Source organism: Lissotriton vulgaris, chromosome 11, assembly GCF_964263255.1.
Source record: "Lissotriton vulgaris chromosome 11, aLisVul1.2, whole genome shotgun sequence".
NCBI classification, from domain to species: Eukaryota; Metazoa; Chordata; class Amphibia; order Caudata; family Salamandridae; genus Lissotriton; species Lissotriton vulgaris.
This window is the reverse complement of record NC_141699.1, coordinates 621,438,300-621,461,179: the sequence shown is the minus strand read 5'-3', so window position 1 is coordinate 621,461,179 and position 22,880 is coordinate 621,438,300. Positions and strand designations below refer to the sequence as shown.

General features: G+C 45.2%; 1 protein-coding gene across 1 annotated transcript; it reads left to right on the top strand.

The window, feature by feature from the left end:
- The first annotated feature begins 17,119 nt into the window (after positions 1-17,119).
- LOC147683246 (uncharacterized) lies at positions 17,120-21,987 on the top strand. The gene is made up of 2 exons (XM_086944813.1): positions 17,120-18,614; positions 21,770-21,987. Exons 1-2 carry the CDS (start codon positions 17,249-17,251, stop codon positions 21,790-21,792), a joined length of 1,389 nt encoding a protein of 462 aa, XP_086800939.1. The 5' UTR covers positions 17,120-17,248; the 3' UTR covers positions 21,793-21,987.
- The last annotated feature ends 893 nt before the right edge of the window (positions 21,988-22,880 follow it).

Here is a 22,880-nt window from a genome sequence, read left to right as displayed (position 1 = left end):
GTGCTTTAAATTAAAACAGCAAATTGTTTGCATATCAATTGCCAGTTTAGGGCCATATGTATCAAAATCCTCTTTTGCGATTCTCAAATAGCGATTTTTTGCGAATCGCTATTTGAGAATCGCAAAATGCTATGTATGTAGGATTTGCAATAAATTTTGTGAATCCTACATATTTCTTAATTGCGAATCTCAAATTGAGATTTGCCATTAAGGAATATCTCCCCATTCATTCCTATGGGCCTAGAGGCCCATAGGAATGAATGGGAAGATATTCTCAATTATCGATTAGCAATTAGAGAATCGCAAATTGAGAATGCAATTTCAAGGGTGCAAGTGTGTCAAAAGGACACCCTGTTGCACTCCTGAAATAAGCATGGGTGCACATGTGGCGCACATACATGCCCTCTAAGGGCATGTATGTGCTTCACATTGCACTTTGAAAAATGCAAAAATTTGCATTTTTCAAGGAAATCGCAAATTACCACCAACTTGAAGTTGGTGGTAATTTGTGATTCCTTAAGGCCAAATTACACTTTTTTGGTGCTTTTTACATTGCATGTAAGAAATTGCAAAATGTGCGATTCCTTAAATGCAATTGCAAAAGAAGGAATTGCAAATTTTGTGATTCCTTTTTTTTGCACGCAGATTTGCCTTCATACATACCATTTAGCAAAATTGCGATCGCAAATGCCGAAATTCTGCGAAATTCAGCGTTTGCGATTGCAAATTTGCTTGATAAATATGGCCCAAAATAATTTACGTCAGAAGCTAATTTTGCCTATAAGGTGCAATAATTCTTTATTTTTATTATGTCCCTGATATAGTAAAGATTTCAAAGGGATATTTCATCACTGAAAGATGGTTTCTAATATGACTTGCTTTTGATTTAAATACGGCTATTTTAAATTATTCTAATATGGCTCACCAGCAGGAGTGGGCCAGTAACATATGCAATACGGTGCCCAAACATTTCTGTAATTGAGAGTAGCCTCTTAAATGTTTGTCACCTAAGAATGAAGGGAAGGTACAGTATTTAAATGAATTGCACAATGCAGCAAGAACTCTTTTTCTTTACCTTGTCAATTTGCTTTATGGGCTTGAAGTTGCATAGCGCAAGTTGTGTATGTCTGGTATTATTTTCACATAGATGACACTGGAAATGTAAGTTCCTAGTTGACAAAATAGTGTATTAAACTACGTTTTACCCTTGATCACATAACGGTACTTTGGTATAGAGAACCTTTAAATACTCATTTTTTTAAATTTGTGGCTAAGCACACCACGTGATTAATGGAAAGTGAAAACACACTTTTAAAAAAAATATATATAGGGTAAGTGGCTATTTCATTAATTTTAAAGCACATTATGTAATATATTTCTTTTTAAACCTTTGTTGTCTTAAGCTTATACACATAATAACAGCATAAATGCATTTGTGGTAAACCTGGACTCAATATATATAAATTTACATGAATCAATTAATTTGGCACATGTTATTACATTGTAAATATTCTAAAATGGAAATCTAAAACCATTTACTATGTACATCTTAAAAACTGTATAAAAATATATATATCTATATACAAAATTTATACTATTTCTAGAAAAATATATGCACATCTATTACACACAATTATAAATAATTATGAATTCTAACAGCATGAATGCTATTTTAAATATGTGCAAAATAATGCCATTCTGTAAACTTCACTATTTTGTATTCTGTAGTGCTCTGCCCAGTACTACCTTTTGTGCAAATCTCCTGCGTAAATGCAGTTACCCATGTGCAAATAAGCAAAAAATGTGCAAAAATATACATATACATATATCCATGTGCAAAACATTACTAGATTTAAATATCTTAAATTCCTAACAACTGGTCCCAGTTGTTATAAATCGCTCACTTCAATTCCTATATCAAATAAAGTGCTGTACAAAAAAAGGTAAGTTGATGCTAAAATATACAGTATTAAAAATTCATACATGTATAGAATATAGCTGATTGTGCGATTTATTATGCCTTATCTATAATCCATCAAAATAAACATATATTCAAAAACACATTATCTATAAGAAGTGAACAAAGAGAGCTAAAAAATGGATATCTACATATCACTTGTAAGGCCTCTATCCTTATGATCTCAGTCATTTTTATGTGACTCATTTCCTCAGTTTTATCCAGGTCAATCAAAGTTCTGCAATCCTGCTGAACAAGTCGTGTAGTTTGTATGGATATGTAAGAACTTGATATTGTTTACTGTCTTTTCCTCTCTTTTCTCTTTTTTAATTTTCTTTTACACTGGATTTTCCAGAATTTCTAAAAAGAGTAAAATTGTAAATATAAAGAGAAGGTGGTAGTCACAAGGCTGTAAGTCCAGAAACAAATAAATACAAAAATACAGGACTAAAAAGACAAATTGTTTTACAGAAATGTGTGTAAATCCTCTGTATTATTGAGGCCCTGGGGAAACTTAGAATTAGGATTCAGAATATATTTGTTCTCTAGTTGTCGCAAGAGAGTTTCCCTGTCACCTCCCTTCCTGGGCATAAGGACGTGATCAATTACAAAGTACTTTAGGCAGTTAATGTCCTTATTATGCACAGATTTAAAATGCCGTGCTACCGGATAAGCCGGATCACAATTGATAATAGCTCTTATGTGTTGCAAGATTCTCACGTGCACTTGTTTCTTCGTACTGCCCACATACCTGAGCCCACAAGTGCACGTGAGAACATACACAGCATAATCAGTGCGGCAATTAAAGTTACCTCTAATTTTAAGTTCTTGTTCCCTGAATGGGGTGCTGTATTTCGAAGTGTTGACCCCAAAGTTACACGCTCTGCAGGTTGCACACTTAAAAAACCCTTGCTTTTCTGGTAACCAAGTTTTAACCGAGGTCCCTTCTCCCATGGATTTAGATAAATGTGCTTCCATGGTTTTGCATCTTCGAAATGTCACAGTTGGTTTATCAGGTAATCTGTATTTTAAGACATTATCTGTTAGTACTATGGGCCAATTCTTAGTTAAAATTGCCTTAATCTTGCGTTCCTGCATACTATAGGTGGTCACTAATCTTGGGGTTACGGGTCCGCGCACCGTACGCATACTGTACGCGTACGTGCACGTACCCTTACGTGCGCGAGAGCGATCCTGATTGGCTGGCAGTCGACTGTCAGCATTACAAACTGTCCAAACCAGGAAGAGTTGGCCACCATCTTGTTTCTCAGGAGAACTGAGGCACAAGAGAGCCCAAAACAAGAGTGGGAAACACGAAAAGGGGGCAGGGTAGAGACCCCCCAACCCTCTAGCCCTTCTCAGGGGGCCCCAGAAGGACCCCCAAGGGCAAAAAACAAACAAAAAAAAATCACGGGGTGCGCGCACAGTACGCGTACAGGTCCGCGTACGAACGCGTACCGTGCGCTTACCTTGCGATTGGGGGTCCTTCTGGGACAACCTGAGAAGGGCTAGGGGGTCAGGGGGTCTCTACCCTGCCCCCTTTTTGCGTTTTCCACTCTTGTTTTGTGCTCTCTTGTGCCTCAGTTCTACTGAGAAATGAGATGGCTGCTCAGGTGGTACCAGAAGTATATTAACATATAAAAACGTTATTCGCTAATAGAATTTGCATTTACAAAACCTTTGAAGTTTTTTGAAAAAAAAATAGGTTTCAGGCCATATATAGTTAGGAATTAGCATTTAAAAAACCTTTCAAATTCACTTAAAAAACCATAGGTTTCAGGCCTTATGCGATTTTATAAAAAAAAAATTATAATAATTTTGCCCTTGGGGGTCTTTCTGGGACAACCTGAGAAGGGCTAGGGGGTCAGGGGGTCTCTACCCTGCCCCCCTTTCTGGGTTTTCCACTCTTGTTTTGTACTCTCTTGTGACTCACTTCTCCTGAGAAACAAGATGGCTGCTCCGGTGGTCCTAGAAGGATAATAACATATATAAACGTTATCCGCTAATAGAATTAGCATTTACAAAACCTTTGAAATGTATTGAAAAAAAATATAGGTTTCACGCCTGATATAGTTAGGAATTAGCATTTAAAAAACCTTGCAAATTCACTTAAAAACCATAGGTTTCAGGCCTTATATAGTTAGGAATTAGCCTTTAAAAATCCTTGCAAATTCACTTAAAAACTATAGGTTTCAGGCCTTATATAGTTAGGAATTAGCATTTAAAAAACCTTGCATATTCACTTGAAAAACCATAGGTTTCAGGCCTTATGTAGTTAGGAATTAGCCTTTAAAAAACCTTGCAAATACACTTAAAAAACCATAGGTTTCAGGCCTTATATAGTTAGGAATTAGCATTTAAAAAACCTTGCAAATTCACTTAAAAAACCATAGGTTTCAGGCCTTATATAGTTAGGAATTAGCATTTAAAAAACCTTGCAAAATTACTGAAAAAACCATAGGTTTCAGGCCTTGTATAGTTAGGAATTAGCTTTAAAAAAAACTTTGAAATTCACTCAAATTGCTCCTATATAGTTAGTTGGACTAACTATATTTCGCGCACCCGCAATGCACTGCTGATGATGTCACATATTAGATCATTCTTGACATGGTCAGTGGCATCACTGATGACATCTCAAATGACATCACTGATGGCATCATCCAGTGAATTTGGTTTGCTTCTTTATTTAAATATGCATTATATATATAGCAATTTGCAGGGGCCCTGCTCGTACCTCTGACTCGGTCCACAAGTGCTCCTCATTGATTCTATCTTTTTTTGTCTCAGTGAGTTCATAGTTTAGCTTCTATGGAAACAAGGAAGACTAAACCTGAGGTTACCACTCCACAACACAGACTACCACACCACATATTTACTTTTCATAACACACAATCCTACTCTACACAATTCCTATACACTAAATACCACATACTTTCTATCCACATAATTTCCCTGCAGGACATACTAAAGAATTCCACTACACACAACGTACATCCACTCCACTCCAAAAAACATTAATAAAAAACGTTTGCATTTACAACGCCAATAGCTCTAATTCTTGCAAATGCGAAACCTATTACAATGCAAACACTTCTTTAACTAGTAGTCACGTCTGCAGAGTGGTGGAGAAAGGGTACTGGGCCTCCGACCAGTGCTCAGGAATTCCTCTGCGTAGGGCTTACAGGAGGTACCAGTAGGGTTTCTTGGCCCTCCAAAGTCCTTCAGGAGTAAATTGGACTTCATCCCCCATCCCGTAGTCTGCCAGGAGGTGCGTTTGCAGAGTGGAGGAGAAATGGGGGGCATGGCCTCCGCCTGTAGAGCCAATAGATAAAGCCATGGATGACCAACCGTGTTAAGGGAATCCAATATACCCGTACGTCTATCGGAGGAGTGAACAGCAGGGCAGGGAGAGGCTTAGGAGCGGCAACTATCATCTCTATCCGCACATGCGGAACGTCAAATGGGCCATGTATTCAAAGATATGCCTGAGAACTTTGAGCAGCTCTATAATGTAACTCCAAATCGGGAGCACCCAGTCCCCCCCATCGAGTACGGCAATGTCAGTATTTGCCAGCCGACACACGCCTGCTTGCCTGACCAGGCCAGGTGTACCATTAGGGACTGGAGGCACTGGAAGAATACACGGGGCAATACCAGGGGATTATTCGTAAAGAGGGAGAGAAAGTGCGACAGCACAATCATTTTCATGAAGGGCACTCTGCCCATCAACGACAAAGGGAGGCTCACCCATCTGGTAAAATCCTCTTCTAACTTGGAAATAGCTACCCCATAGATCTCCCTGAGGACCACCTCAGAGTCAGTGTGCAGTTTAATTCCCAAGTACTGCACCGCCTCTGTAGACCACTGCAGTGGATATCCAGACTCGAAGGCCGCCGTGGCAGGGGTTAAGGGGAACATAATAGATTTGTTCCAGTTTACCCTGAGGCCAGACAAGGAGCCAAAGAGCACTACCTCTCGTAAGTCCGGGGAGAGATTGGTCTCAGGGTCTCTGACATAAAGCAGTGTGTCATCCGCATAGGTGGAGACAATCAAGCGGTAGATGCCTCTATAGCTATGGTACTCCAGTAGGGCACCTGCCAAAGGCTCTGCAATCAGTGTGTAGAGAATTGGAGATAAAGTGCAGCCCTGTCTCTTGCCCCTGTATATTCGTGTAGGGTTGGTGACCATTGAGCCTATTTTGACACGCGCTGTGGGAGAGAAATACAGTATGACGAGGAGTTGTAGAAACACCTCTCCAACCCCGATGCAGCTGAGGACTTGCCTCAGGAAGGGCCATTCAACCGAATCAAATGCCTTCTCCATGTCTAAGAAGACTGCAATAGCCGGCACTTCCGGTCTCGTATGCTGAAGGGCAGTAAAGACCATACACAGATTGTATGTATGGAACAAATCCGGCTTGCTCCGGGACCCCCAAAGTCATGACCAGTGGTGCCAAACGATTCATCAGCAGTTTGGCAAAAATGTTGGTGCCCACATTCATCTAGGACAGAGGTCAATACGAGGCACATTCGCCTGGAGGCTTTCCCGGTTGGAGGATGGCCACTATGATCGCCTCCCGCATAGATGGGGGCATCTCGCCTGTGATACACATGTCCTCAAACAACATGAGCCGGTGTGGTACCAAAAGATAAAGGAACGCCTTATAAAAGGCAACAGTGAGGCCATTCCTCCCGGCACGCTTCCCGCCCTCATGCCAGAGAGAGACAGAACTATTTCATCCCTTTCAATCGGCCTCATCAGGAACTCTAGAAGTCTGGTTGGTCATAATTAGGTCCATAAACGTTTAAGAGAAGCAACTCCATTCCCTTACCGCAACATTTGGTGAGGACAAACCGGCCCTCCCTATCCGTCTCCAAGGGCGACAGTCGGAACGCCGTCTTTGGTTTAACCCACGTCAGGACCCCCCTAGCATGCGTGGTGAAGTCTGCCGCATGAAAGTTGCCTAAGAGCCCTTTAGTGCGCAAGATGGGACTATCTAGAGGAAGGTGTGTCTCCTGCAGTAGTGCAACATCGGTATTGTGCCTATATAGGTAACTCAAAAATTTCCAGACTTTCCTATAGTCATTAAGCCCACACACAATTCACGTAAGTACTGCGACCGATTCCGGAGGGATTTGAGCACGTGTCTCAGCCCTATCTGTCATGAGGGAGTAGCCAGCTCAGGGTCCACTGTGCCGGCCCTGCCGTGCCCACACAGCCATTGTGTCACAATTTGTAAGTTGTCACAGCAGATATTATGTCAAAAGTCAGTCTCAATACAGTCCCATCCTGACCCACGCCAGGCCTATCCCAACAGGGCCCGTACAATTCAAACCCCCATAGCTTGCAGTGCAATACAGAGAAACCACCTCATCAATCATGCCAAACATCAATGTGCATCTCCAACCCCACCCTCCCCCACCCACGTCACCCCCTCCCTAACTTGGCCTCGGAAGCAACCTTCCCTCCAGTTGAACTGCCCTACCCACATCCCAACAGAAAGAACACTCCCCACTGTAATTCACTGCAGAGTGGATGTAGCTCGACAAACAAATAGAAAGATTCTGACCATGTAAGGCCGTACTCCAAATACCGCCAAGTGCACACTATGCAACTGGTTTTCATTATGTACCACCAGATCCCAGGAGTGACCCCCAGAACTTTACAGTAATGGTGACCAAAACCCTATGAATTACCATGTCGGCAGTTAAACATGAGGTGTTGCAGAAGGAAGTTAACATCCCAGCTGAGCGATAGCCACTATTATCACCATGTCCGCCTACCCCAGGCAAAAAGGCTGAGCTTGTCCCATACAGGCAGTGGAGTTTACCAGTGAGAAAGACATTAAAACATAGGCATCATGAGGGGAGGTGGAAGAGACACAGCCCCACACCCAGGGCCCCTCGCAGTCGCATCCTTAAAACATAGGCATCATGAGGGGAGGTGGAAGAGACACAGCCCCACACCCAGGGCCCCCCGCAGTCGCATCCTCCCCCATCTGGGAACCTTCAGGGCGCACATATCTAACAATATCCCCAATGCGCGGCTAGTTCTGTTCCTCCATCAGGCCCCCGGTCGCTTCATCGTGCAGGTGCTTCTCCGGGCTACGTTGCCTCTCCTTCAACCAGTCTTTCAGCACCACCTGCAGAGCCTTTGGGTCCGTGAAAATGTGGTAACGGCCCTGCCTGTTAAAGCGAAGTTTAGCTGGATACAGCATTGCATAATCCACCCCCAGGTCTCGGAGCTGTCTCTTCATGGGCACGAACATGTGCCGTGCTTCTTTGACCCGGATCGTGAAGTCCGGGAACAGGGAGACCGTGGACCACTCAAACCACAGTGGTCGTTTCTCACGGGCCAGCTTCAACGCCACATCCTGGTCCCGGTAGTTGAGTAACTTTGCTATGATAGTCCTAGGGGCAACTCCCGGGGCCGGCCTCGGGCCCAGAGAGCCGTGTGCCCTATCCACAACAAACATGTTGGAGAATGAGTCATCACCAAGCAGGGTCTTCAGAAGCTTTTTCTGTACAGGGTGGTCTGTGCTTCCTCCATTTCCGTGAGCCTGTGCTCTGACATATCAAGTCTCTCTGCATGCTTATCTAGCTTTTCAGCCATACGGTCCATCCTATAGGACAGCACATCCATCTTGGTGCCAAGAGATGTGATACCCCCTTGTAGGTTCTTCTCCATCGCCAGAAGCAGGCCGCAGATGTCCTGGCTGGAGTCTGCAGCAGGTTGATTCTGCTCCCCGGCTCCATCCTCGATGGAAACATCAGTGGACTTAGACCTCTTCTGGTCAAACAACAGTTTTGGTTCCGCTCTGGCCACTCGGCCCATCCTGAGCCCCCACAGGTGTCCACACACCCACTTCACCGTACCTGTGCGCAAAGGCAGCTGCAACGACCTGCCCGCAAGGGCAGTAGCAACTACAATGCTTCGCCTTCATAAGGGGTATAGTGGGTGACTCCTAGTGGCAGAACCAAGACTCTCCCAGACAGGGCATTCACTGCTAGGCCTTCGTCTCACCTGTCTCCCACAATAAGTGCCTCACCTCATACTTCCAGGCACAGTCAGCACAACACGGTATAGCAGCGCCCACCGCAAGCACCATAGTGGGCCCCCCTGTGTCTCAGGCCCTGAAGGGCAGCAATACCCCACTTCCCGGCAGGTAGATTCTTCAGCTCACAAGGGGAGAAACACCACAACGGTCTAGTCAGCCAGGACCCACACCAGCTGCCACCCGGGTTCAGAGGCAGTAAGCAGCATGCACTGGATTGGCGCCAGGATCCTAGCAAGGAAACAGCATGAGTCTCCCCCGGCTGTCGACAGCATTCAGTTAAGGCTGTCTACAGGGGGGTCAGCGCCCAGCCATCCAGCTGGTCCTCTACCACATCAAGGAGCAGTAAGAAGGCCCATCCACCCCGCTCCAATGTGCAGCGTAATGTCAGCCAAGTATCTCTCAGGGGTCTCGGTAAACGTCCATTAGGCAAATCCCACGCCTCCTCCTAGCACAGCCAGTAAACCTGGCTGCCGGCACAAAACAAAATGGCAGCAGTTGTCAAGCTGATCCACCAGGGTGATTCAGGGCCACTTCATTCTAACCGACAGAGCTCCTGTATGTCCAGGCACAGCGGCAGGGGCACAGAGGGTCACAAGCCTCGGGTCACCCAATTGCGCACTTCTCCGTCAGCACAGCCCCGCTCACCAAGGCCAAACGCAGCACAGTCCTGCAGCCTGTGTGAGGTACGCCGATCCTCATGGGATCCAGCAGCTTCAGGTGTCCCTCTGCTTGACCGATCCCAGCAGGGCCCTGCATCCGCAGTCTACTCTCCTCAACTCGCCTCCACCGTAGCCCACCGGGAGCTCGACGGTCTCAGTTGGAACGAGGGCCAGCAGGATCCGCTTGTCACAGCCTTCACCGTTGACTTTTCGACCCTAGAGTGCCCCAGTTGGTGGTCACGGCGGGTCTTTATCAAGACAGCTCGAACCTGCTGCATTCAATGACAGACGGCGCTCGGTGCATTCAGAGACAACGCTCTCCTTCCGATCCAGGGATAGACCTCAGGCTTCCGTCCAGGCTGTGATAACTACCTCCTGTGATTTCAGACCCCCTTGTCCTTCCCCCTTCCCTGTCTTGATAAAGACCCGCCGTGACCACCAACTGGGGCACTCTAGGGTCGAAACGTCAACGCTTTTCATTGGTCAAAAAACCTCCGGGAACAGGCGCAATAATCATCTGTGTCCTTGGAGTATTTACTCAGAACTCTGACCTCCTAAACTACAACTTTGCCCCCCCACCTACCTATGTACAATACTGTATAAATTTGTAAATGATTGTCACTGAATTTGTTTCACTATTCACTTTGTTCACCAACAGTCACTCTTCACATGTTTTTAACAGTTATTGAGTTTAAAAAGGAATGAAGAAATTCCAGTGTATTACAATGGTGACTTTTTCTTACATAAAAATCTTGAACTAAATCTGTTCTCAGAGAGGTGTATTTGAATGTAATTAACCATCATTCTTCTGCATAATGTATGAGCTACCATATCTTCACTTAAAGTAATTTGTTCAACCACCCGACAGAACCATTTTTTGGATTCATTTTAAAGCCTAACACTCTCCTAAATTCCCACAATATATCAACCACTGCTGGCAAAGATGTCCTAGGTTTCAAGAGAATCATTAAAGCATTGTCCACAGGCAAGATTTATATGGCACTATCCTAATTGTTATCTCCTGAGCCTCTCTATTTTCCCTCACTAAAAATACAAGGCGTTGAACTGCTAGATTGAAGAGGAGATTGTATAGATAGCACACTCCCTTTTGACTCCTTCGGACTGGAATGAATGTTATGGGACATGATTAAGTCAAATTCTTGCCTCTGGATCTTTATAATTAGTCATGATCATGCCCAACATATTTAAATGAAACTCTATTTTGAGTAAGAATACTTCAGGGTACTTTTAGCCCACCCTATCAAATATTTTTTCAGTACTAAGACTCAGTATGACAGCTGGTATATTTGTGTGTGTGACTTTCTTGACCAGATGACAACTCTCTGGACATTGTCATTTCCCTGTCTTTTTGCCACAAACCCCACCTGTTTAGCATCCACCAGGACTGGCATATATCCCACCAGTCTATCTGCCAGGACCTTGTAAATATTTTTAAGTCAATGTTGTGAGGAGCAATCGGCAAATAGGCTGCACAGGATTTATGGTCCTTTCCAAACGCATGTATGTTATGTTATGTTATTTTATGGGTGTCTTTTATAGCGCTCGGCTACTCTGAAGAGTGTCCCGGCGCTTTCTAACCCACAACAAACTGCAGAGGGCAAGCACAAAGGAGAAAAAGAGCGAGCAAATTACTGACCAAAGAGCCACATCTTCAGACCCTTTCTGAAGGCCAGCAGATTAGATGTACTGCGGAGCGGCAAAGGAAGGGCATTCCAAAGCTGGGGCACCAAGAGTTTAAAGGAACGTCCCCCCACCCTTGCTTTCCTGACAGCAGAGACAACGGCAAGACAGAGAGATTCCGATCTTAAGGCTCTAGCCGGTTTGTAGAAGGCAAGCCGTTTCTGGATATATTCACCTCCCACAACATGAAATGCCTTATGCGCTAACGTAAGTGCTTTAAAAACAATCCGCTTCCGAATAGGCAGCCAGTGTAAAGAATGTAAAAGGTCCGAAGCTCTCGCTCGGCGATGTAGGCCAAAAATGGCCTGTGCCGCCGAGTTCTGGACCACCTGTAGTCTTTGGAGAAGGTATTCGGGCAGACCCAAATATAAGACGTTCGAATAGTCCAGCCTTGAACCAATAAGGGCCTGGACTGTGATCTTCCTATGCACCAGCGGGAGCAGGGGAAGGAACTTGCGTAGCATTTTAAGGAGGCCATAACAGGTGCCGGCCAATCCAACGATCTGGGACTTTAGCGTCAAGCCATTGTCAATCTTGACCCCTAAGTTCTTGGCAATCAGAGAAGATGACGCGGGAGGGAACATATTCACCGGCCACCACTCCTGCCAGCTCGGGTCAGACTGATACCCGAAGAAGAGCACCTCCGATTTATCTGGGTTGCACTTGAGGCTTTTTCGCTGAAACCATTCGAAAACCGCCCAAGACACCCACGGATGCTCTCTCCGTCAAACTCAGCCCCCTTCCCACAAGTGAAAAGGAGCTGGGTGTCATCGGCGCATGACACGATCTGAGCCCCAAAAGACTCCGCCAGCACCGCCAGAGGGGTCATAAAGATATTAAAGAGAGTCGGGCTCAGCACCGAGCCCTGCGGGACTCCGACCTCCAAATGCGGTATTTCGGCCGAGTACGGAGGGGCCCAGACCACCTGCCGGCGACCAGCCAAATAAGATCGAAACCAGCTCAACACCGTCCCTCTCAGACCGATCTCATGGAGCCTGCTGAGGAGACCCTCATGAGGGACGGTGTCGAAGGCCGCCGGCAGGTCTAACATTACCAACATGGCTCTTCTTCCTGCATCCAGCACTTCCTTGATGGCCTCATTGACCTCCAATAGCGCCGTCTCAGTGCTTAGGTTGGTCCGGAAGCCAGACTGGGTGGAGTGCAGCAAACTGTGGGTTTCAAGGAAAGTAGAGAGCAAAGTGTGCACATGCTTCTCAACTATCTTTGAGAGAGCAGGCAGGAGGGAAATCAGCCTATAATTGACATGTAGCTCAGGGTCCAGACCAGACTTTTTAAGTAGTGGGACAACCGTAGCCTGCTTCCAAACCGCGGGAACCACACCCCTAGTCAGTGACAGATTGAGGATGGGATTAACCAGCGGATTCATAACCTCCGCTATCCTAGCCAAAAATTTTGCAGGGCAAGGGTCTAAAGGTGAACCCGACATAAGCTTGATCAGGAAATCCTGAGATGCGGAGTCATAGAGAGATGGAAACTCCGAGAGAATGGGTCCAGAACCAGCTGTCAGATTCAGCTGGTCCCCCGGGCTGATGACATCACTCGGGCCCAAAGAAGAAAATGAGTCCTGAATCCGCTTGATCTTGGTGGTAAAAAAGCTAGCTAGTGAGATCATCCACGACTCAGAGAACTCATGATGTGACGCATTTGCATTAGGGGTCATAAACTCCTTCACAATAGTGAAAATTTCCCTGCAGGAGTTCTAAGCTGTCTCAATTCTCGCAGAATGTCAGCATGATAGGCCAGCGCTGGGATGCTTACGGGTTACTACGCGCTCTACAAAACCCTAATAATAATAGCCGCCCTATAGACTGCCTTGGCCCCAGTATCATACTGCTGGCGCCAGAGCCTCTCTGCTACCTTACAATTGCGCCGTGACAGAGCCAAAGCCTCCGTATACCAAGGAGCAGAGGTCCATCTAGATGTTTTCCGGGGCACAATCTCAGGAGCTAATTCGTCCAATCGCTCCACTAACCACCCCTGCAGCAGGTCGAGATCCCTCTCTAGGTCTCCTGACAGAGGACAGGGATGATCCAAACAGGCCTGGGTCAAACTTTCTGGGGTCACCCGATGGTATGCCCGACAGGTCTGCCTAGGATGACTCGACGTTACACAAGATGATTTACTGATATCAGGGATATGTCTCTGCACTGAATGGATGGCATGATGCTCAGATCATGTCAATGGAGTTAAACAATGCGGTCAAGGGCTGATTGAGACATAGCTTTTGTAAAATGACACTCACTCCATTGGGCCATGGTTTTTTACCTGACCTCCATCAACCTCACTGCTTTTTGAACAGCAGAGGGGTCTTTGGGCAGTTTCAGGTTTCGATTTATGGGGAAACAGTGTAGTGACCTGGGCATTTTGCAAAAAATGTATTATTGCTTCACTGTTTTGGGGACCTTGCATGTATAAGTGTTAGAAGAATTGTCTAAATGTCTCCAACTTGTAAGTCTCACTTTGGATGATCCCTCCATTTGGGTTCTGCATCCTACCTAATCGATTGCATAGCCAGTTGGACATGTTATTGGTTTGCTAATATGATGCTCACTTTATTACCCAGTCATAGAACATACATCCCAACCTCAGTAACGCTGCTCTGCTCTGTTAGTCTGGAGAATGTTCAGCTTACTGAGCAGCAACCCCAGCTGTCCTGAAAGACGGTTGTTTCCTGTCTGGTTGTTTTAGGGCTGTTACTTCCACAGTCAGTTTATCCTCTTGCAGTTGGGATTCTCTCCTTTTGATCACCGTCATCAGGATGGCCTCACCGCTCAACGTGGCATTAAAAGCATCCCATCTAATGGCTTAGGTGGTATCACCTTCTTTACTCATCTTAAAAAAGTAATGTTTCTTCTGAGCCTTTTCCCTCCTCGTTGCTGGGTCTATAAGTAAGTTCTGCGAGGAATTACCATAAAAGCCTTGGCGAGGCCCGGGACTCCTTATTCCACATTACTTCAACATGGATGTGATCCAGTATCAAAATCAATACCTAGAACTTAAAGATAAAATTAAAATTAAAAATGGAGGGTAGCCTGCAAGTCAGTTCAGTTTCTGGTATTTATTAGTTGTCAGTTTTAAAAAAATACATTACACATTGAACCCAGTTTAAAAAAAATTCATTTACACATTGAACCCACAAAGGGAATACATAAAATACAGTCAAAACACAATTAAAAAAGTTTACACAATTACAATTAAAGAAATAAAATTAAAATCAACAGGTGGCACAATGTTACTCGACAGGCGTTTCGGCGACCAGCGCCTTCTTCGGGAGGAGCCACGTACTTTCTAAAAAGGTAAGTCATGTAGGAAGATTTTAATGTTACATAATCAATTACATTCTCTATTTTAAGATTAAAAAGACAATTTAATCAAATAGAAATTACAATTCTCTGAACTTTTGACCAGTAGCCATATTTACACCTCCATCGTTAACATAAGTTCAATGATGCAAATAAAAATTCATTTCATTTCCTCGTATATTGTCAACCATCTTGGGGAAACATGCCACTAATAATATAGTAAACAGGAAAAGGACAGGTAGATGGTTACATTTTCAAGTTCTTGGATATAGCAACCAACGTGTTGGGAATCAATATTATTGGTCACAAGAAGGGGGATTCATTAGAATAGAGAGCACAAGAGTCAATTACTGTATATAACCAAACTTCACTCCTATTGGATGGCATAGAGTGGTTTAGTTGTAACCTAGGATTGATGTATTAAATTTAGTTAATACTTACACTCACTGGAGTAGTTTAGGGTATGTTTTTAAGGACAGTGCGTCATTTGCTCAATTCCTTTTTTCAGTTTGAAGGTTAAAAAGCCCACATCTCTAGTAGCTGAAATATGTTTCAGTCAATATTCCTGTTTTTAAGTCAAAATGATTCCTGTATATCTTCATATCCAGGATTTACTTACATCTATTTAGACACGCAGAGATGTGTTAGGGGCCAGTGTAAAAGGAACAATTATTTTCCTCGAATTGGTATTCTTTTTTTCTCAAGTGCAAACACTGAAAAAACATTAATGACACAGTTATTTTATCCCTCTATTGATTTCAAGACATGTGCAAGGTTCATGCAACCGCTATTCTGTTAGAGTTAGGATACTACTCTAAACGTTTTACCTAATATCGGTCTTCAATGTGACCAGAAAGCGTTGCCTCTTTTCAATTGCGGTAGCTTCACTCTATGTTAACTGATTCCGTTCCTATATTGGGAAAGACATCATGTTTGCTACAAGGTTTGTGCAAAGTTTATAGTGAATAGAAAACTCAAGATTCACTAATTACCTTAACTGATATTGGCAAGGGATCATATACTATGAGGCGAATAAACAGCGGGTAAGATGGCCCCGAAGATTTCAAGCTGAATGAGAGAAATAATATACACTCAACCAATATTCAATATATATATGTTTTTGTTTCAACATTGCATTTATATTGATCGGTGGACTTATCTATCATGAATAGTACATATGTCTCCATTAATGCTTCTAGCAAGTATTAACATAGAGGTAACTATACTTAATAGCAATATGTACCTTATACAAAAGGAGATGACCTGAGAAAATGTCCTCGCCGCCCAGAGTATCAATATATCTGGAGATACGACAAACTGCATAGTGGAGAGAGGGACATAATAAGGAAGGTAGTAAGGAAATGCTTCCCTCAGTTTCCCTTCGTGCATATCAAAACTTTAAAGAGAAAACGTATTATCCAAAGGCTCACCTTTAGTGTCGTATTAATAACGATCGACATACAAGACTTCCACCTGATGTGGGGAATCCTCTGTTAATGTGATTTCTATGCCAAACGAAACAAATAGTAACTTTTAAAATGGCGAGCAGTCTCTTGGGAGAGAGAAAGTTCAAAGCAGCATAATGCGATGACTAGCTTATACCTCAAAGAAATTATGCTTCCTTTTGCTCCGGCGGCGAGAATTCTAGCTTCTATCCTTAACACGATAGTGTTACCAGATGAGCAATAGACTTGCGCGGACTTTTAAATACCGCGTTGGGAGGCTTTAATAGGAACCAGGTGTGTTTGATCTTCGTATGGCAGTAAATGCGAGCGAGGAAGGACTAACGCGTCTTACCCAGTTACTTAACATAGAAGACGGACCTTCCGAAACCCGGCAGTACTAAAAATAAACTACGGACCAGTTTCCGACAATTGAAATGGATAGAGATGGTTTGCACGCAGCCGAATTCTATGTCAGGGAGCGGAGGCGAGGATTTTGCTAGTCCTTTCTCTATTTTATTGGACAGCAAGTTAGTAGTAAAAGAAAAAACATCACATCCAGGACTACCCAAACCAACATGGCAGCGGTAGCCCTGGTAACCTAACAACCAATCAGAGTCCAACAGTTCGTATATATGGAGTCCCAGCTGTTAGTCCTTCCTCTTTCTCCATTGCTGCCTCGGCAAGATAAGTCACGCTCTTCATATCTTTGTCGTGGCAGTTCTTTGTGTGATTGTTGACAGCTTTATTTTATAGCGATTGTTTGTATTTGACTTTGCCTTATTGTAGGCTGTGTTTCTATAACGCGGTAGGCTTTCAGCCCGAGCGTTCATTCTTCGCGCGTGCGCGATCTTGGTGTCGGCTTCTGACGCCGATCAGCTGTTCGCGCTTGAGTAGAAACGCGCTGAGGCACTGCGCTTCTGTCATTTTTCAGCCTCTTCCCTCACACTGACGCCGTTTTAGACGGCAAGAAGTATTTTTCTGACTGAAATTTTTTGAAATTAATTATAATTTCTGTCAGAATTTTGGTTTCAGGTTTTCTATTGTGTTAACCTGCCTGGTACCTGTGTGAAGGGATTTCCCCTTGTATTTAGTTGGGGTGTTTGTGTATGGGTACCAGTTTTTCTGCTAATATGCAGTCCGGTCCTTCAACTGTTGAGGTGGTGGCTCCTAATGTTCAGCCACAACTGACCCCTTTACACCCTCCTGCAGAGGTTGACAGGCTTCTCTCTTCGGCGATAGCCCAAGCTCTGGCACCTCTGCAGGACAGTGTAAACAGACTGTCAGCCCATGTGTTTAAGAATGATACTGGTGTTTTTGGGGACAGTGGGGCAGGGCCCAGTGGTGTTCCGTGTGCTCTACCACGTACGGCCAGGAAGCGTGACGCGGGGCACCTGGAGGGCTTCAGTAAATTATCTGAGGTGTTCCGTAAGAGTGCGCGCACGCTTAGAAGCGCACCCTATCGGGGGGAAGACTCACCCGGAGAGACTGGTGGTTTTGCCACCCAGGACCTTGACCCGGAGGGAGGGTTCCCCATTGAGGGAGATGATGAGGAGGACGAATACGTAGATGAGGATGAGGATGCTTCCTCAGAGGATTTTTCTGATGTGAGCAGGTCCTGGCGCCCTAAGCCCAGTGCTCCTAGTCTTACGGAGGGTGATCTTGCGCCTCCTAATATGTTTGACCCATCTACTATTGTAAGACCTAGGTCATCGGAGTGGTTTCCTGAGCAGTCTACTGCTGATTATGTCGCAGCTAAGCTTCGACAGCCTTTACCTCAGGATGTCCGACTCCGTCTACGCTCTGAGTGCCCTCGCCCTTCCCTTCCCTTTAGAGTGGCATGCACCCCTGAGATTGACCCCAAGTTGTGTACCTTCTTTGCAAAATATATCAAGGATCCCAAAAAGGGTATTGATAGGTCATGGAAAGCCTGTCAGGATAAACTCCTAGATGTGGTGGGCCCTCTCACTAAAATTATTGAGACGGCCCAACGTTCTAAGGAGTCGGGCTTACCGATGTCTGTTGATGACGTTGCTGGTTGGTCGCAACGGGCATTGTGCCTTCTTGGCAATGCCAATTGCGCGCTTTCTGCAGAACGGCGACGTTCCTTACTGCTTAAGATTGACCCGAAATTAGGGGAGTTGTCGTCTTCGGAGGCAGGCCCTGTTGCACAGGGTGCTTTGTTTGGTGACCCCTTTGTTAAGGAGTTAGGGAAGTTTGTGGCAACTTTTTCGGCTCTGGACAAGGCTCAGGCTTCGATGAAAAAATTCTTCCCCAGAAAGGTTTTTGGCGGGGCCGGCAGAGGCAGGGGTCGCTCTTCCGGCCGTCAGGTCCAGCAAGGCCCCAATAGAGGCCAGTACAAACGAAATAACGGCTGGAATGATGGACGACAGGGTACCTTTTACCCCTCCAGAGGAGGCAGAGGCCAAGGCAAAGGACGTGGTGGATTCCAGTCCAACTCCAGAGGATTTAATGGTAAGATTTCGAATCATCTCTCTGGTTCAAATGGGGGGAAGGTTAGCGTTGTTTCCCCAGGCCTGGGCGTCAATAACTTCAGATCCTTGGGTGCTGGAGACGGTTCAGGGGTTTCACATCGAATTCTACGGTTCCCCTGTTCAGCTTTCTCGTCCTCGTCCTCTGGTGTTTTCTGTCTCAGACCAAGAACTTGTCGATTTAGAGGTTCGGGCGATGTTACAAAAAGGCGCCATTATCCCCTCGGCGCTTCACCCAAACGGTTTCCTCAGCAACATCTTCCTGGTGGAAAAGAAAGGCAAAGGGTTCAGACCAGTAATCAACCTCCGCTCCTTCAACGAGTGGTTGGTTTACAGACACTTCAAGATGGAGGGCATCCATCTTCTGAGGGACCTTTTGTTACAGAACGATTGGCTGGTTCGCTTGGACCTGAAAGATGCTTATCTTTCGGTTCCAATCTTTCCTCCTCATCGTCGATTCCTTCAGTTTCTGTGGAGGAATCAGGTTTACGAATTTCTTACGCTTCCCTTTGGTCTTTCCTCAGCACCTTGGTGCTTTACCAAACTCCTGCGCCCAGTGGTAGAACATCTCCGGACCCTAGGGATTCGTCTGATTGTTTACCTGGACGACATTCTTTTAATGTGTCAGTCCAGGGACCTCCTTCTTCATCATCTTCAGGTCACTATAACCCTCCTTCAGTCTCTGGGTTTCATCATCAATGCCCAGAAGTCGAACCTCTTTCCCCAACAGGAAATGACTTTCCTTGGCTTTCTGATCATAACTACGGATGCGACTCTTCACCTTCCTTCCGAAAAGATCTCCAAGATCAAGAAGGAGATTCGCAAGGTTCTTCGGCGGGATCGAGTATCCCTCCGCCAACTGGCCAGGATTGTGGGCTTACTCTCCTCATCGATCCAGGCCATTTTTCCAGGCCATCTCCATTACAGGGCTCTTCAGAGACTGAAGGCATTTCACCTCCGCAAGGGTCTTACTTACTCGGAACTGATTTCCTTGAATCTGGAAGCCCGATCGGAACTCCTCTGGTGGTTAGATCACATGGATGCCTGGAACGGGAAGGTGATTTTCGGTTCCCGTCCGGATCTGGTGATCGAGTCAGACGCCAGTCGCCAGGGTTGGGGCGCCCGTTGCGGCTCCCTCTCGGTGGGCGGCAGATGGACGGAGGAGGAACTTCACCTCCATATCAACTGTCTGGAGCTCCTTGCGGGCTCGTTCGCGATCCGCTCCTTCACCTCGACCAAAGTTTCGTGTTGTGTGCTTCTTCGGATGGACAACACAACGGCGGTCAGGTACATCAATCGGTTGGGAGGCACGCACTCCAAGGTTCTAGCGGACCTTGCGAAAGACTTTTGGAACTATTGCCTTCTTCGCCAGATCTCTGTCACGGCGGAGTATCTCCCAGGCGATCTGAACACTGTTGCGGATTGGCAATCCAGGAATTTCCGGGATGCCAGCGACTGGAGACTGGATCCTTCAGTATTTCAGAGAATTTCGGACCTTTGGGGTCTTCCAGTAATGGACTTATTTGCGTCCAGATGGAACGCCCAGCTTCCCCGTTTCTACAGCTGGAAACCGGATCCGGGGGCGGAAGCAGTGGATGCCTTCCTTCAGGACTGGTCCCTGTTTCCAGCTTATGCGTTTCCCCCCTTCCTTTTCATTCAAAGGGTGGCGGCTCAAGTCCGCAGGCAGAGAGCTTCTCTGATTCTGATCACGCCAATCTGGAGAGCTCAATGCTGGTTCCCTTCTCTTTTGGAACTATCCTGGGACAAGCCTCTTCGGCTTCCGTTGTTCGACCACATTCTGACGGATCCATTGGGTCACCCGCATCCGCTGGTTCTCCAGGGCCATCTACGTCTCATGGCGTGGAGGATTTCAGGGGACGTTGGTCTTGTGACTCTCTTTCGAGAGACGCTGAGCTCCTCATTCGAGGAGCCTGGGCTACTAACACCACTAAGCGGTATAGATCAGCATGGAACAGATGGGTTCGTTGGTGTGTGGGAAAACACCTGGATCCCATGGGCTCCTCTGTCACCGACGTGATTAACTTCCTCGCTGATCTTTTCAAAAAGAAATTGGCGTATAGCACCATTAATTCTTTCAGGTCGGCAATTTCTGCTGGGCATGCCCTTGTTGATGGCTCTCCAGTTGGTGAGCACCCTTGGGTTTGTAAACTCCTTAAAGGTATTCGCCTTTCGTGCCCCCCAGAACCTCGTTATTCAGGTTTGTGGGATGTTAATGTGGTCTTGAATTTTCTAAAGTCCTGGCAGGATAATCAATACCTGTCCCGCAAGGAGCTTTCGGCCAAATTAGCGATTCTCCTCTGCTTGATTTCATGTAAACGTGCTTCAGATGTTCGTGCACTGGACGTGTCAGCCAGGGTTTTTACCCCAGAAGGGGTTACATTTACTGTTTCAAGAAGAACTAAATGTAATACCAGGTCAGTAACCTACCCGGCTTTCCCAGATTCGCCAAAGCTCTGTGTTGTTCGTTGCCTTAAGACATATGAGGATGTTACCCTTGAGCTCCGCCCTCCGGGCGAAAGACAATTACTTATAGCGGTTAAGAAACCGTTCAAGGCAGTTTCCTCTCCCACCATTGCCAGATGGGTCAGGTGGATAATGTCTGAAGCTGGAATTAGCGTCACTGACTTTGGGGCTCATTCCACTATAGGTGCAATGGCTTCCAAGGCTATTCAGGTAGGTGGACGCCTGGAGGATATCATGAATGCAGCGGATTGGTCCTCAGATTCGACTTTCAAAAAGTTCTACTTTAAGCCAATCCATGAGGCTGCTTCGTTGGTGGTGAGTAGGCTCTGAACAAGCAAAATCCTCGCCTCTGCTCCCTGACATAGAATTAGAAATTTCCTAGTTACCACAAAGGAAAGTTTCAATTCTATTAAGGAGGCGGAGGCGAGGATTTTCCCACCCAGGCTTATCGAGCCTGCCCTCCCGTAACTGGACTATGATTTGTTACTTCGTCTAAGGGAGTATACCTTTTTCTGAGTTTTAATGTTTTCATTGATAAGCTGTGCAATGTTGATTAAGTTCTATCTGCATTTAGTTCTGTTACTCCATTGCAATGTTCTTGAATTCTTCGACATTGTTCTGGACGAGATATTATTATTTTGTTCTCTTCCCTAGGCTCCGATCAAAAGACGGACTAGTGGTTGGATGACTTCTTCCCTGCGGCAGCTCCCACGAAAGAGGAAGGACTAACAGCTGGGACTCCATATATACGAACTGTTGGACTCTGATTGGTTGTTAGGTTACCAGGGCTACCGCTGCCATGTTGGTTTGGGTAGTCCTGGATGTGATGTTTTTTCTTTTACTACTAACTTGCTGTCCAATAAAATGGAGAAAGGACTAGCAAAATCCTCGCCTCCGCCTCCTTAATAGAATTGAAACTTTCCTTTGTGGTAACTAGGAAATTTCTCATTATCATGTAAATGTCGTGAAGTCAATATTCGATCACAATTTTAATTCGTAGAATAAACATTAGATGACATAGGCCTCAGAGAAGATGGATTATTTATATTTTCTCAGTTTCCCTTATTAGATAATATAATCCCCCAAAAAAGGGGAAGAAAGAGAAGGCAGACTATTTGATAGATATTAATATATTCAAAAATATGTTGGGCAATTAAATTCTTGATAGGGGAACATAATTATCAGGTCTATATTATATTGAGGTCAGCCATAATCCTGACGTGCATCAATTGTTCACTAACTACTATTATGGTCACCGCACTGGGAACATAACATAAGAAATAAAGAGAACATTAGTATTCACAAGGAGGCATTAATCAAGAATATCACTGCTATTTTTGATCTAATTTAGGATAATTTTATGTTGCCTAATTAAATAACTATGTTTTGGCATAACGACAAATACCCACCAAGTTCGATGGTTATCGTCAATAGGGGGGTAATTCAATATGTCTGGAAGATCCGTTAACAAATAGCGTCTCCCATGTAATTTCACTATTTAAACCGTGGCGAAAGGTATCGGAGATGAAGATCCAAAACACCTCTCTTTTCTTTCTAATAATTCCTCCTCCTTTGGAGTCTGGTGTTTGGATCCTCTCTAAGATACGCCACTTCAAGTCTTCCGGACAGTGATTCTTTTCCATGAAGTGTTTCACCATGGGAGCAACAGTTTTTTTAGTTCTCACCGCAGAGCGGTGTTCAGTCAGGCGAGTCTGAATCATTCACGATGTTTCTCCTACGTAGCCAAGCAGACATGGACACTGTA